The 16,304-nt window shown below is 38.8% G+C and overlaps 1 protein-coding gene across 1 annotated transcript in view; it reads right to left on the reverse strand.

The window, feature by feature from the left end:
- LOC129842367 (zinc finger protein 271-like) overlaps positions 1–16,304 on the reverse strand; it is a 52,447-nt gene continuing 36,143 nt past the window's right edge. Inside the window, exons 4-6 of the mRNA XM_055910904.1 lie at positions 14,226–14,301; positions 10,071–10,401; positions 1–2,604 (exon numbers count right to left, since the gene is read on the reverse strand). Of these exons, the coding sequence (XP_055766879.1) occupies positions 1,718–2,604; positions 10,071–10,401; positions 14,226–14,301 (1,294 nt within the window). The 3' untranslated portion in view covers positions 1–1,717. The remainder of the gene's footprint in view (positions 2,605–10,070; positions 10,402–14,225; positions 14,302–16,304) is intronic.

A 16,304-nucleotide genomic window follows, 5' to 3' on the forward strand; every position in this document is an offset into this window, starting at 1 on the left:
CATTTGTTGAAGTCAAATCAAGCTTTATTTATGCAGCACATTTCAGACATGGATGCAACACAATGGCTTCACAAGAAAAAACAAATAAAAAAATGAAATATTTAGTACACAACAAACAGAAGACTAACAACTGAAAGACTAATGAGCAGCCTAAGGAAATGCCATTGATTAAAATATTAATTGGATGCAATGCAAAGTTCAAGGTATTTTTTTTTTAGGAGGGGTTCATCTCTCCCTGGTACCATATAGAACAGAAACAGTAACTCATGCCCTGGAATGTGGTCTCTTTAGGTTTTAATCACCCAAAAGACATTGTAAATCTCCTGTCAGTGTTTTCTCCCAGAGGCCCATCCTCAGTAGAAGACACAGACACAATAGTTCTAAGAACCCTCTATTCTGTTGCATAAAACAACCAGTTGATGCAATAAAAGTATTATAACATAATGTTGCAGTTTTGCTCTCAGTGTCCACTGAAAGTTGACTAGTAACAACAACTGGGACCTAAAAGACACCCACCATGAGACCCACTAAATCTGCCCAAGAAGACGCAAACAAAAGAAAAAACCCACACCAAACTTAAAGACAGGAAGCAAACCAAAAAGGTGGAGCAACTAAAGGTGTTGACTCTCCACATCTATCAAGACAACTGGAGCACTGGACCAGACACTCTTAAATAGAACCTGGACCAGCACAGGTGAAACACCTTCCCACTAACGAGATGGACAAGCCAGCACAGGTGTAACACATACTGACTAACGAGGTGACACCAATCAGTGCGCCCTACGTGCTAACGAGCTAGACGTGGAAAAGTCCAACCTCAAAACATAAATGAAAAACCAAAGACTGTAACACCTTCCCCCCTTAAGAGAATGCTCACCACCAACAGAAAACAACTTCCATTTCACATTATAATCAACTACAATGCTTCACCTTCACCAATATAAACATGGTGTCTACTGACCAACAATTAAAAACAAGGAAAAAAACGTATTTTTCTAGCTTTTCAAAACTAGCTTCTAGAATTCTTGTCTTCCTAAAACTCACTAGATTCTAGAACTCTCGTCCCCTTGGAACACATGGAACTAAAAAAAAACACATGGAAATGGAAGATATATTTTACCTCACTGGTTAGAGGACAACCTGCATTTTGGAGTGATGCATTTAAATTTAGGGGTCGCTAAACAAAGGAACGCAACACTTATTTGTCATCACTCATCGATATCATGTTGAAATCAACTGTGTGACAGGATGGAGATGAGGTTGCACGTCCTGTTAAAACTAATAGCTCAAAAACCACACGGAATCTGGGAGTAATGTGTACATCCCTGGTTAGAGGACAACTTGTAGAAAACGGCTAGCTACATTTTGAGGTGTTGCATTTTGATTCAAGTGGGTCACCAACACGGTAAATGTAACACAGCTCTTTTTGTGTTAGTCACTTTTTGTTAAATCACATAAATAGTACTCTTTCATTTCAGAGCCTGGATTTTCCCCCTGATGCTAATATCCATATCATGTTGAAATCAATAGAACAGGGGACAAATGTTTAGGGTTCTACATTGTGACATCATTAAAATACTCCTTCTACAATTTTAAAACATTCTACATTGTGACATCATTAAAATACTCATACTACAATGTTAAAACATTCTACATTGTGACATCATTTCATTGATATCACGAAATAACTCCTTTGATCAGAGATCTTTGTCTCTTGTCAGCTATAAGATTTCTCTCCTGTGTGTATTCTCTGGTGTAGAGTCAGATGGCCAGATGTAGTAAAACTCTTCCCACATTGACCACAGCTGTAAGGTTTCTCTCCTGTGTGTGTTCTCTGGTGTATAGTCAGAGTGCTAGATGCACCAAAACTCTTCCCACATTGACCACAGCTATAAGGTTTCTCTCCTGTGTGTATTCTCTGGTGTAGAGTCAGATGGCCAGATGTAGTAAAACTCTTCCCACATTGACCACAGCTGTAAGGTTTCTCTCCTGTGTGTGTTCTCTGGTGTATAGTCAGATTGCTAGATGTAGTAAAACTCTTCCCACATTGACCACAACTATAAGGTGTCTCTCCTGTGTGTGTTCTCTGGTGTAGAGTCAGATTGCTAGATTTAGTAAAACTCTTCCCACATTGACCACAACTATAAGGTTTCTCTCCTGTGTGTGTTCTCTGGTGTATAGTCAGAGTGCTAGATGCACCAAAACTCTTCCCACATTGACCACAGCTATAAGGTGTCTCTCCTGTGTGTGTTCTCTGGTGTTGAGTCAGATTGCCAGAATGACCAAAACTCTTCCCACATTGATCACAGCTGTAAGGCTTCTCTCCTGTGTGTATTGTCTGGTGTCGAATCAGATGGCAAGATTGACCAAAACTCTTCCCACATTGAACACAGCTAAATGGTTTATCTCCTGTGTGTGTTCTCTGATGAATTTTAATGCCTGATGAGGTGAATCTCTTCCCAGAGCTGCTGTGAGTTCTCTTCCCTGTGGATCTCTGCAGGTGTTTATTGAGGTGTTCTGATCTGGAGAGACTCTTCTCTGCCTCTTCAGCATCATGAGGTTGTTGAGGCTCCCCAGAGGATCCACGATAGTGAAGTATCTCTCCTGTGTGAACAACAAAGTCAGACAGATGGTTAAAGGCCCACAACAGCGGAAATCCATTGTAAAAGGTGATGCCAAAAGCGTAGCCATGATGTTGTACAACAACTGACGTCTGTAATGAATGTTAAAGTTATTTGACAATTGTCTTCTTATGGCTGCAAGGGGCAGCACTGAGTAACCTGGAAAGAGGTGGCCACTTCAAACGGCCTCCTACTCAATTCTTGCTCGTACAATATGCATATTATCGTTACTATTGGATAGAAAACACTCTCTAGTTTCTTTAACCGTTGGAATTATTTCTCTAAGTGAACCAGAACTCTTTCTGCAGCCCATTTCCTATCCGGAAGTGAGATTTCCAAAAGCGAGGTCTCTCTTCAAGAGCTTGTCTATAAAAGGGCATGTCACTTGGGACTATAGAAACACGTCATACACCTTCCCTTGGGTGTCATGCGGAAGTGAGAGCAGAAAGGACTTGAATATCTCGTTCTGGGATTGAATACAACCTCTTGGAGTGAGAGGTACGCCATAATTGTTTTTTTTGAAGCCTGAAGTTTGACCTGGAATTGCCTCCTGGAAAACCGTCGTTATAGGTGAATATGATCTCCGGCTCGGATTTTTTTTGATACATGTGAACAAATCATCATAATGTATGTTTTTTCAATATAGTTTAATCAGATTATTGACATTTTTTCGGGAGTTTTACCGTGTTCCGTCGTATGACTGTGTTTACGTCTGAGAGATTTGTGCCACTTGGCTACTTTCAATGCTAATTGAAGAGGGATATTTGCCATTCTGAATCCAAACAACGACTCATCTGGACAGAGGACACATGTTTCAACATTCTGATGAAAGATCAGCCAAAGTAAGACTCATTTTATGATGTTATTTCATATATCTGTCGTGCATGTGAACGGGTCGTGGGCGCCCAAATGTGTCTCTCTATTGTGGCTACGCTAATATAGCGATACATTTTGTTTTCGCTGTAAAACATTTAATAAATCGGAAATATTGTTTGGAATCACAAGTTGCCTATCTTTCAATTGCTGCAAACTATATATTTTTCGGAAATGTTTTATGATGAGTAATTAGCTATTTGACGTTGGTGTCTGTAAATATTATGGCTGCTTTCGGTGCACTTTCTGATTGTAGCTGAAATGTAAAATATGATTTATACCTGAAATATGCAAATTTTTTGAAAAAAAATATGCTATACAATAAATATGTTATCAGACTGTCATCTGATGAATTTGTTTCTTGGTTAGTGGCTATTTATATCTTTATTTGGTCGAATTTGTGATAGCACCTGATGGAGTAAGAAACTGATGGAGTTATAAAAGTGGTGTCATTTGCTAACGTGGTTAGCTAATAGATTTACATATTTTGTCTTCCCTGTAAAACATTTTAAAAATCGGACATGTTGGTTTGATTCACAAGAAGTTTATCTTTCATCTGGTGTCTTGGACTTGTTAATGTGTGAAAGTTAAATATTTTAAAAAAATAGCTTTTGAATTTTGCGCCCTGCACTTGAGCTGGATGTTGTCATAAGTGTACCGATATCGGGCCAGCCAGCCTAACAGGTTAAAATGAGCAACAATAATCATATTTTGTATTGTTTTCACATTAGTAGTAGAATCGATGATTGTAGGCTAGAAATAAGTTATTCATGTTGTTGAAACTCTAAGCAGTGAGCCAGACGACTTTTGGTCTCCAATATAGGCCCCTTTCTGTGTTTAATAAAATTGCGGCACGAGGGCAAAGCACATACAATTTGATTGTAGAAACACCTCCCTGCTAATGAGGAAACCACTAGTTATGGATGTAGTATATCTGGTAATGAGGAAACCGCTAGTTATGGATGTAGTATATCTGCTAATGAGGAAACCACTAGTTATGGATGTAGCATATCTGGTAATGAGGAAACCACTAGTTATGGATGTAGCATATCTGCTAATGAGGAAACCACTAGTTATGGATGTAGCATATCTGCTAATGAGGAAACCACTAGTTATGGATGTAGCATATCTGGTAATGATGAAACCACTAGTTATGGATGTAGTATATCTGGTAATGAGGAAACCGATAGTTATGGATGTAGTATATCTGGTAATGAGGAAATCAATAGTTATGGATGTAGTATATCTGGTAATGAGGAAACCACTAGTTATGGATGTAGTATATCTGGTAATGAGGAAACCGATAGTTATGGATGTAGTATATCTGGTAATGAGGAAACCACTAGTTATGGATGTAGCATATCTGGTAATGAGGAAACCACTAGTTATGGATGTAGCATATCTGCTAATGAGGAAACCACTAGTTATGGATGTAGTATATCTGGTAATGATGAAACCACTAGTTATGGATGTAGTATATCTGGTAATGAGGATAGCGCTAGTTATGGATGTAGCATATCTGGTAATGAGTAAACCACTAGTTATAGATGTAGTATATCTGGTTGTAGAAACTCCTTCCCGCTAGTGAGGATTATAGTTATAGCAAAGATTTTAGTTTTTCACAAAGTATTCTGAATGTGAATGGGTGAAAACTCAGGGGAGTAGCCTCCATTTCCAGGTTGCTTATGAGTGCATTTCACACTACTTTGGATTATAATTGTAAGGCTCGTTTGAATGTCCTGCTTAATATAATGTTTGTTTGATCATCGCAAATCAACCGCTTTGTACTTAAAAAACCCTTCAACCAGTAAAATGCTCTTTGTCTTTTCCATCAGCCTGACAATGAGGGTTTGTACACTTTTTGCCAAATTGTCCCATAACTTCACCTAACAACAAATATAGGAAAATAGCTCTGTGTGTTGTACAATAGCCTATCCATCAAGGAACAGTTCTCTACACATTATGAGCTAAGTATCTCTGTGTGCAAACAGACTAACGAGACCCTACTGTAAATCAAGCAGACAATAACATTATAAACACCAATTTGTTAGGGATGTTGGATCCAACGTGGAGCACGGCATAACTGTCTTTACCAGAGTAATGAATGAAGAAGCACTTTGGTTGTTGTTGCATGTCGTGATGTTTGTCATGTGACTGGCATTCAGAAAATTATTTCCTGCATCAGCTGATGATAGTTGAACATGTGACTAACTAAACAGCTACAGTATTAAGAATGATGTGTAATTATTGAAGAACCACGTTCATGACAGTATCCATTTGAGTGTTGTCAATAAAGTTAAGGTGACTCTAGGTTAGAACCATTTGATTAAGCAAACTCTGAAATTATTTTGGATTTCTGTGCCCATGAAAACTGTTTTCCCAGCGTAACATAAGGAGACACTAAATGTTACATAGTTAGAGTGCATTTCAGAGATCTGAATACAAAAAACTGTCCTAACAGGACAATAACCTGTAATGCGTTATCATTCTAAATGTACTGAATAAAGGAACAGTTCTCTGTGCTTTATCTTGGACTTATTTTTCTACTGTATTATTGACTGTATGTTTGTTACACTCCATGTGTAACTCTGTGTTTTTGTAAGTGTCGAACTGCTTTGCTTTATCTTGGCCAGGTCACAGTTCTAAATGAGAACTTGTTCTCATCTTGCCTACCTGGTTAAATAAAGGTGAAATAAATAAATAAAATAGATCAGCAACGGTGGCTTGCAAACAGTGGATAGTAAGTAGCCCACCTTTGGAATAACTATGTTAAGTCATAACTGTAGTATCCTGTATAACTATGTTAAGTTATAACTGTAGTATCCTGTATAACTTTGTATAGTTATAACTGTAGTATCCTGTATAACTGTAGTATCCTGTATAACTGTAGTATTCTGTATAACTATGTATAGTTATAACTGTAGTATCCTGTATAACTGTAGTATCCTGTATAACTATGTATAGTTATAACTGTAGTATCCTGTATAACTGTAGTATCCTGTATAACTATGTATAGTTATAACTGTAGTATCATGTATAACTGTAGTATCCTCTATAACTATGTATAGTTATAACTGTAGTATCCTGTATAACTATGTATAGTTATAACTGTAGTATCCTGTATAACTATGTATAGTTATAACTGTAGTATCCTGTATAACTGTAGTATCCTGTATAACTATGTATAGTTATAACTGTAGTATCCTGTATAACTATGTATAGTTATAACTGTAGTATCCTGTATAACTGTAGTATCCTGTATAACTATGTATAGTTATAACTGTAGTATCCTGTATAACTGTAGTATCCTGTATAACTATGTAGTATCCTGTATAACTATGTAGTTATAACTGTAGTATCCAGTATAGTCTGGGAGGAGGTGAAACCACTCAGGCTTATTTGATGTGATCTAATGTTTTGATCATGTAGTTTTCCTTACAAGCATTCAGTCACCAAAGGGGGTTCGGTCATTCCTTTGTTTATATACTGTCTCATTGACAAAAATATTTTGGATCATTTGTTTACATCATTCCTTTGTCTCGACATATACAGTAAACGTGCTGAGGTTCTACTGTTGCCAAGGAGACACATTTTATTATTTATTTACAGTTTGGAGGGTTGGGGGTCTGACATCCAGGAGACACATTTTATTATTTATTTACAGTTTGGAGGGTTGGGGGTCTGACATCCAGGAGACACATTTTATTATTTATTTACAGTTTGGAGGGTCGGGGGTCTGACATCCAGGAGACACATTTTATTATTTATTTACAGTTTGGAGGGTTGGGGGTCTGACATCCAGGAGACACATTTTATTATTTATTTACAGTTTGGAGGGTTGGAGGTCTGACATCCAGGCGACACATTTTAGTTCTAATGGTGCCGTTCTGTTATTCTTTTCAGCTTCTTTTTCCAAGCATCTTACATTACTCTGAGACTAGTTATCCTGGGATCTTACATTACTCTGAGACTAGTTATCCTGGGATCTTACATTACTCTGAGACTAGTTATCCTGGGATCTTACATTACTCTGAGACTAGTTATCCTGGGATCTTACATTACTCTGAGACTAGTTATCCTGGGATCTTACATTACTCCGAGACTAGTTATCCTGGGATCTTACATTACTCTGAGACTAGTTATCCTGGGATCTTACATTACTCAGACTAGTTATCCTGGGGAATAGTTTCAATACATTTGCAAAAAATCGAAACCTGTTTTTGCTTTGGCATTATGGGGTATTGTGATGTCATTATGGGGTATTGTGAAACATTTTAGAATAAAGGGATGCACCGATATTACATTTTTGGCCAATACCGACATCCAATATTTTCCTTGCCCAAAAAAAACGATACCGATAACCGATATTTAAAACTCTAGAGGCCTTTTAGGCATTCTACTACAGCACTCTAATAGTTAACACACGGACTCAGCAGTCTAAGCCACTGCATCTCAGTGCAAGAGGCGTCACTACAGTCCCTGGTTCGAATCCAGGCTGTATCACATCCGGCAGGGATCGGGAGTCCCACAGTAGTTGTCTGTTATTGGTGTAGAGTGGACGACAAAGGAGAGTGAACGACAAAGGAGAGGGATCCCACATGTGGATATGATACAAATTATCATTATTACTGGAAAATATTCATTTAAAATCCAGGAACTTTACAACTTTAGCTCTCTAGGTCAAGCCAGTAGGTTACAGTAGGTTGTATCTCTCTAGGTCATGCCAGTAGGTTACAGTAGGTTGTATCTCTCTTGGTCACGCCAGTAGGTTACAGTAGGTTGTAACGCTCTAGGTCATGCCAGTAGACTACAGTAGGTTGTATCTCTCTAGGTCATGCCAGTAGGCTACAGTAGGTTGTATCCAAGTGGAAACAATTATCAACCCAATGTGGGAAGTGTCGAATTTGGTCAACAACAAAATGAATGGCTTATTTGCTACGTGAGGTTTACTTGATCCAACAGAAGGTTCGTAGTGCTTAAGTTGTTATGTGGACACGTGACATACCGACAACTTTGATAAAAAACACTATAGGAGTTGTCTGCAGATCGCTATGCATATTCATGCTAGTAGCTTAGCATCTCTCTCCATTGAATACAGGCGGTGCATATTCATGCTAGTAGCTTAGTGTAGCAGTGTGATGTTGTTCCCCTAGATTACGCACCAAATTGCACACAAGGACCAATTCAAATAGGCCAGGTCAAGAGGGGATGTTAATAATCTGGTAATAATAATAATAATTCAGTGTATTTTTTTATTTAATTACAGCTGCATAGCTAATGTTTTTATTTGGTGTACAAACACTTTTTCATACCAATATTGTACATACAAGTGATTGTAAAAGTTTTGTATATTTTGGTTTGGCCCATCGCGGGTTATCTGTATCCCCATACCACTTTATCGTTCTCTTTTGCCTGACCCTCGGCTAGCAAGGTATGTTGTCCTTGGCTCCGAAACTGTTTAATATGGAACCGTCATAAGGTTATACAATGTACTGTTTTGCAACCATACGTTTGGTATAGTGTGGACAGTGTAGGAATTTATGTTAACAAGTTTCACAGAGCTCACTGACTGGGGTATCTGTTGTAACTTCTAAGTACTTGTGACAGTGGTTGAGTGAGTGTACATGTGCTCGCGCAGGTGCCGGAGAGCTGTGACTGCACCAAGGGTAACGTGTGTGTTGTCTCTTCGTGTGCAGGTATGTCTTTTATTTTGTCAGAATTATGTTCTGTATAGTTTTACTTGTATATGCTGTTGTGCAGCGAGTGTGCACGCAGCACCTGTTAATTCCTTTTGGCGCTCTTTTGCCTGACCCTCGGCTAGCAAGGTGCCGGAGAGCTGTGACTGCACCAAGGGTAACGTGTGTGTTGTCTCTTCGTGTGCAGGGCAAATAAAAAGATTTCAACGAGCAGACCATCAGTTGTGGCAGCGTCTTCATTAAGAATTACACAACGCAGAACGAACCACGCTACATTAGCATCTCTCTCCATTGAATACAGGCGGTGCATATTCATGCTAGTAGCTTAGCATCTCTCTCCATTGAATACAGGCAGTGCATATTCATGCTAGTAGCTTAGCATCTCTCTCCATTGAATACAGGCGGTGCATATTCATGCTAGTAGCTTAGCATCTCTCTCCATTGAATACAGGCGGTGCATATTCATGCTAGTAGCTTAGCATCTCTCTCCATTGAATACAGGCGGTTGACGACAACAACCCTCATAGAATATAAACAATAGATTACAATAAAAAGATTAATCCACTAATCCAAAGAAAGGATAGGCGGGAGCTAGATAACCCACAGTGCTACAGTAGGTTTTAACTCTCTAGGTCATGCCACTACATGACAATCACAACATGCCATGCCCCCAGTCTGCGGTCAGCAGATAGACCCTTCTCAAATATATATGTTAAGTCACTTTTTGGAAACGGAACGGAGAAAACAAGGGGTAGCTTGCGCTCCAGTCGTCTGATTCTAGACATATCAGTCATCATCCCAGGGCCCTCCGTTGAAGAGGTATTGACGAGCCAACTCCGAATATCGAAAATGTTAAAAACACATTTAAGGCGGTACTTACTGGTGTTAATCAGATCTCCTATCTCCTCCACTTCATCTTTCAATGTGACAGTAATCTCCCCTTCCTTCTTCACTCCAAAAACTTCCCCCTCTTCTTTTACTGTAACATCCTCCTCCTCTTTCACTCTGAACGCTTCTTCCTCTTCTTTCACTGTAACGTCTTTCTCTTCTTCTTTCACTGTAACAGCCTCATCCTCTACTTCTATTTTTACTGTGACCTCCTCCTCTTTCGCGACAATGTTCTGCCCCAGAGCTTCTTCCTCCGTCCAACAGACCGCCTCTTCTTTAACAAGAGGGGAGATGTTTAGTGAGCTCATGTTCAGGGATGTTAGCTAGCTAGCTATCATTAGCGACTAGGCTAGTGCTAATTTAACCAGTCAGCTACTGTAGCTGACTAATACAAAATAACGTATTATTAAATAGGTTAACAACTAGATAGGACCTAAGTGTGTCTAAAACACAGTAGTTAATATACACCGAAAGCGTCTAAATAGCTTGAATCTTACGGCTATGTTGGCTAGCAAGCTACCGAGGTGGTTAACGAGCTGTTTATGAAGAACCGTCCCCTAGATTATACGTCACGCTGGCAGCGTCACCTGAAAGACGCACATCGCCGTCTGCTGACTGGAGGGGAAACGCAGTTGAGGATCATATTTTATTTTCAGACAAAGATTATTGTAAATGGATTTAATTAATAATACCATTATATTGAGACATACAAAGACAGGAATGTGTTGATTGATTAGTGCGAATAAAAAATGTTTACCACAGCATATTTAAGGCAGTTTCATTAAGTCAAACTAAATCTAAATAATTAGCAAGCTACTGTAGGTCCATACTGCTCCTACGTGGTGTAACAATACATCATATAGATGTATATAATGAACAGACTAGGTCTATACTGCTCCTACATGGTGTAACAATACATCATGTAGATGTATATAATGAACAGACTAGGTTTATACTGCTCCAACATGGTGCAACAATACATCATGTAGATGTATATAATGAACAGACTAGGTCTATACTGCTCCTACATGGTGTAACAACACATCATGTAGATGTACACTACCATTCAAAAGTTTGGGGTCACTAAGAAATGTCCTTGTTTTTTAAAGAAAATCAAACATTTTCATTTATTTACCTGTTTTTGCTTTTTCATTATGGGGTATTGTGATGTCATTATGGGGCAATGTGATGTCTTATAGGGTATTGTGATGTCATTATTGGGTATTGTGTAGATTGATGAGGGAAAAAATGATTGAATCAATTTTAGAATAAGGCTGTAACGTAACAAAATGTGGAAAAAGTGAAGGGGTCTGAATGCTTTCCGAATGCATTGTATATATAGGGCAGTACTTAGTGACATCACTTCCTGAAACAGGAGGTACAAATATATAACATAGTTTCACAGTATCAACATTCAATGTATCAAAATACATGACCCAGCTGGAAGTGGAAACACCAGCCCAGCCACAATCCTAGAGGTTCACTGATGATCAACCTCCTCCTTCACATCTGAATCCTGATGATCAACCCCCTCCTTCACATCTGACTCCTGATGATCAACCTCCTCCTTCACATCTGACTCCTGATGATCAACCTCCTCCTTCACATCTGACTCCTGATGATCAACCTCCTCTTTTCACATCTGACTCCTGATGATCAACCTCCTCCTTCACATCTGACTCCTGATGATCAACCTCCTCTTTCACATCTGACTCCTGATGATCAACCTCCTCCTTCACATCTGACTCCTGATGATCAACCTCCTCCTTCACATCTGACTCCTGATGATCAACCTCCTCCTTCACATCTGACTCCTGATGATCAATCCATAGGAATAGGACGTCATCACCACCACCGCCCACAAGGATGTCATAAGGTGAATGCACCAATTTGTAAGTCGCTCTGGATAAGAGCGTCTGCTAAATGACTTAAATGTAAAATGTAAATGTAAGCTAATTGTCATTGAGGTTATTAATGGGAAGAACATTAGCAATATGTCCTGTCTGGTAACTTGTCTCGTTCAAAGGATTTACATTGGCAGGTGCACAGGGAGAAACACCATTAAAAAAACTCAGTTGATCTTAAACTGCGGAAACACTTTTGGAAGTCTTTAACTGCATCAAAGTCTGTGGCCTGTGATGTTGGGACAAATGATAGTCCCTTAATTATACAAGAGACAAAATTCACAAATTCTACAGCACAACGGCAGAGTCATGTCTTCAGTGTAAAACTAACAATGACTCAATAATCCTTCTGGGAATGTTATGATGTCATAAAGTTATGGGAGGAGTTAGAGAGTTGGCTGTCAGAAGTACAATTATACAATGTAAAATTACTTTTAATCTGTCTGTCTGTATATTTCAAGACATGGCATTTGAGGGTGCAGTGAGATACCCCAGAGTTGGACGATACTTTTCTCATCAATCATCTGAAATATTATACTTAATTAAACCTGGAAATCAACCAATCCTCTGTTGTTAATTCAATAGAAAGGTCAAATGCTTTATTATCTAAAAGTTGAAAGTGAGTTGGCAGAGGAGTTAGGGCTGTGTTCCAGTGGGTCTGGGCAGGTGTGATGTAGTTAATGGAGATGGAGGTGTGTTCTAGTGGGTCTGGACAGGTGTGATGTAGTTAATGGAGATGGAGGTGTGTTCTAGTGGGTCTGGACAGGTGTGATGTAGTTAATGAAGATGGAGGTGTGTTCTAGTGGGTCTGGGCAGGTGTGATGTAGTTAATGGAGATGGAGGTGTGTTCTAGTGGGTCTGGGCAGGTGTGATGTAGTTAATGGAGATGGAGGTGTGTTCTAGTGGGTCTGGACAGGTGTGATGTAGTTAATGGAGATGGAGGTGTGTTCTAGTGGGTCTGGACAGGTGTGATGTAGTTAATGGAGATGGAGGTGTGTTCTAGTGGGTCTGGGCAGGTGTGATGTAGTTAATGGAGATGGAGGTGTGTTCTAGTGGGTCTGGACAGGTGTGATGTAGTTAATGGAGATGGAGGTGTGTTCTAGTGGGTCTGGACAGGTGTGATGTAGTTAATGGAGATGGAGGTGTGTTCTAGTGGGTCTGGGCAGGTGTGATGTAGTTAATGGAGATGGAGGTGTGTTCTAGTGGGTCTGGACAGGTGTGATGTAGTTAATTAATGTTTCTATGAGGTTGTTTGTATGTGTAGGATCGTTTATAAAATATAAAATAAAATATTAAAACATTTCCAATGTTCCATTTCCATTTCCAGCATTTCCAATGCAAAGTAACACCTCACAGTTCTATTTTTGGAGTTATCACACTAAACCAATCAGAATTTAGAAGAATGCCAAAGTCAGGTGTGAAGTAATATGGACGACCAGCCTATTCCCTATGATGTATACTACAAGAGAAATAACTTAAAATGTATAACTTTAAATTAAACCAATAATTTGCACTCATAACTTGAGTGATTAAAGTAAACCACAGTTCTGTAAATACATAATGCCATCTAACCAAATATCAAAGAATGTTAGCTATATGCAGTTATCTTAGCCAGCCAGCTAATGTTAGCTATATGCAGTTATCTTAGCCAGCCAGCTAACATTAGCTATATGCAGTTAACTTAGCCAGCGAGCTAACATTAGCTATATGCAGTAATATTAGCCAGGCAGCTAACATTAGCTATATGCAGTTATCTATATGCAGTTAGCCAGCCAGCCAACGTTAGCTATTTGGCCAACTAGCTATTAGCCTAACCAGCGTAGCCAACCAGCACGGTTATGGTCAGCGAGACCAACTACCGGAGAAAAAGTTACAAAACTCCCGTAGTCTAATTCACAGAAAACATGCTGAAAAGTAGTGATGGGGAAACAAAGCTTCCTGAATCATTGGCTCTTTCCAGCCAATTTTGTCAAAAATATGTTCATTACTCAAGGCTTTGAGAATTTAGAATTTAGAACAGCCACATTTTATAGATGAAGTCACACGCCGTAGCAGCGTAGCCATTATGTCATATATTATTCAGTCAGCAGTCAGCAGCCACCTGCAATGTCGGCTGCAATGTCGAACGAGCCCAATACCAAACCAATCAGGTGTTCCACGAAATTATTCTTCAGACGTCATTGATCACGTGCTGCTGATAAAGCGACACTGCTTTGAATTATACCGCTCAGCGACTTCAGTACATGCCTCATTGCTCCAGTCTCAAACTTAACCCCGTTCCTGCTGAAGAAGAGAAGGTCTGCTGGATGGAGAAAGAAGCTCTCGTGAAAGAGGGGGAGGAAGAGGAGGCTGTTACAATACAAAAACAAGTAGAAGGTGAGGCTGTTACCGTGAAAGAAGAAGAGAAATACGTTACAGTGAAAGAAGAGGAGACTAACGATGAACGTAAGTACTGTCTTAACAGAAGCACAAACTCTGTGGTTGGAAGTTGAACTGATGTGTGTTGTACTTGGTGTTAAAGCGGAAATCTGCAATTGCTACATCCATATTTTGACTTTAAAATTATTTATATATATATATATATATATATATATATTTTTAAAGCCATTGATTCATGAAGAATATGAAACATTCCTCATGAGCTTAGTTCAACAGTTTGCCCTATCATAACTTTTTTTTGCTCCAATGTTTAGAAACAATGTAAATCAACACTGTATAGCCTCAACATGGTTAAAACTATAATGTTGATATCATGGATTGTCAGTCCTTTCATCCATAAGTCTGTCTATGAATTTGAGACTAGTTACATTTCTCCAGCCTCATCATCTTATTACCAAAACAGTGGTGGAATTACAGCTTTGTTATTGTTTCAACTGCAGATTGATTGTTGAGTGGCTTTTTTAAAAGTGGCAACCTAGTTTTTAAACAAACAAAATGGCTGCCCGGAGTCCTGAGCTGTGTTAGAATACTCATACTAACTGCACTATTTGTGATGTTAATAGAGTATATAGTCTGCTTATTGGTCATAGTATGATGTAGTTAGTATGCCAAAAGTCCCCGGATGTCGTACTAAATTCGCCAAAATATGACGTAAACACGCAGTACTTTAGGGCACATAATGCAATTCTTCAGGAAATGGTTGTGGCTTTAACGTTTTCAGATTTGAAGAAAATGGGGGAAAATATGCAGCTGAAGTCCAACGAGAGGGCGGATACAAATGAACTGCTTTAAATAATTATGACAAATGTTGAGTAATGCAATAAAGTAATGACTTTTCAAATAAGTTACCTTACACGTTATATGACTATGGTTGTTCACTTGACAATCTTAAGACAAATGTCAAATAATGAACATTCATTACAGAAGTCATTGTTTGTACAACATCATGGCTACACATCACCTTTTACAGTGGATTTCTGCTGTTATGGGCCTTAAACCATCTGTCTGACTTGTTAGTCACATCTCTCTCCTGTGTGAACATCGCGGATCCTCTGGGGAGCCTCAACAACCTCATGATGCTGACGAGGCAGAGAAGAGTCTCTCCACGTCGAAACACCAGCAGAGAACCACAGGGAAGAAATGCTCTGACTGTGGGAAAGGTTCCACATCTTCATCAGAACTTAAAATACACCAGAGAACACACACAGGAGAGAAACCTTTTAGCTGTGATCAATGTGGGATGAGTTTTACTCAGCCAAGCAGCCTGATAGTACACCAGCGAACACACACAGGAGAGAAGCCTTATAGTTGTAATCAATGTGAGAAGAGATACTCTGATAAAAGATCTCTGATCAAACATCAGAAAATGCATACATGAAGAAGTTGTTTCATGATATCAATGAAATAATGTCACAATGTAGAATGTTTTAACATTGTAGTAGGAGTATTTTAATGATGTTCTACCATATCCTTTGCCCTGTTCAATTGATTGCAGCATGATATTGATATTAGCCTCAGGGGAAATCTAGGCTCTGAATTGAAAGAGTATTATTTAACAAAAAGTGACTAACAAAAAAAGAGTTGTGTTACACTTACTGTGTTGGTGACCCACTTTAATCAAAATGCAACACTTCAAAATGTAGCTAGCTGTTTTCTACAAGTTGAAAAGCTGCTTGTTTAAAAAAATACATGTAATATGATAATTGTTGCAGATGTTTGTATACACACACATGAATAATAATAAATTGGTCTATAATCAATTTCATTAACAATCTGACATCACTCCAGTATTTCTTGACAACATTCAAATGCTAATTGTCTTTATTCCACTACTGAAGAAGCACGACTCAAATCACCTCATATTTCAAACATTCAGCCTGACA

The sequence above is a fragment of the Salvelinus fontinalis genome, unplaced genomic scaffold (assembly GCF_029448725.1).
Source record: "Salvelinus fontinalis isolate EN_2023a unplaced genomic scaffold, ASM2944872v1 scaffold_0036, whole genome shotgun sequence".
Lineage (NCBI taxonomy): Eukaryota > Metazoa > Chordata > Actinopteri > Salmoniformes > Salmonidae > Salvelinus > Salvelinus fontinalis.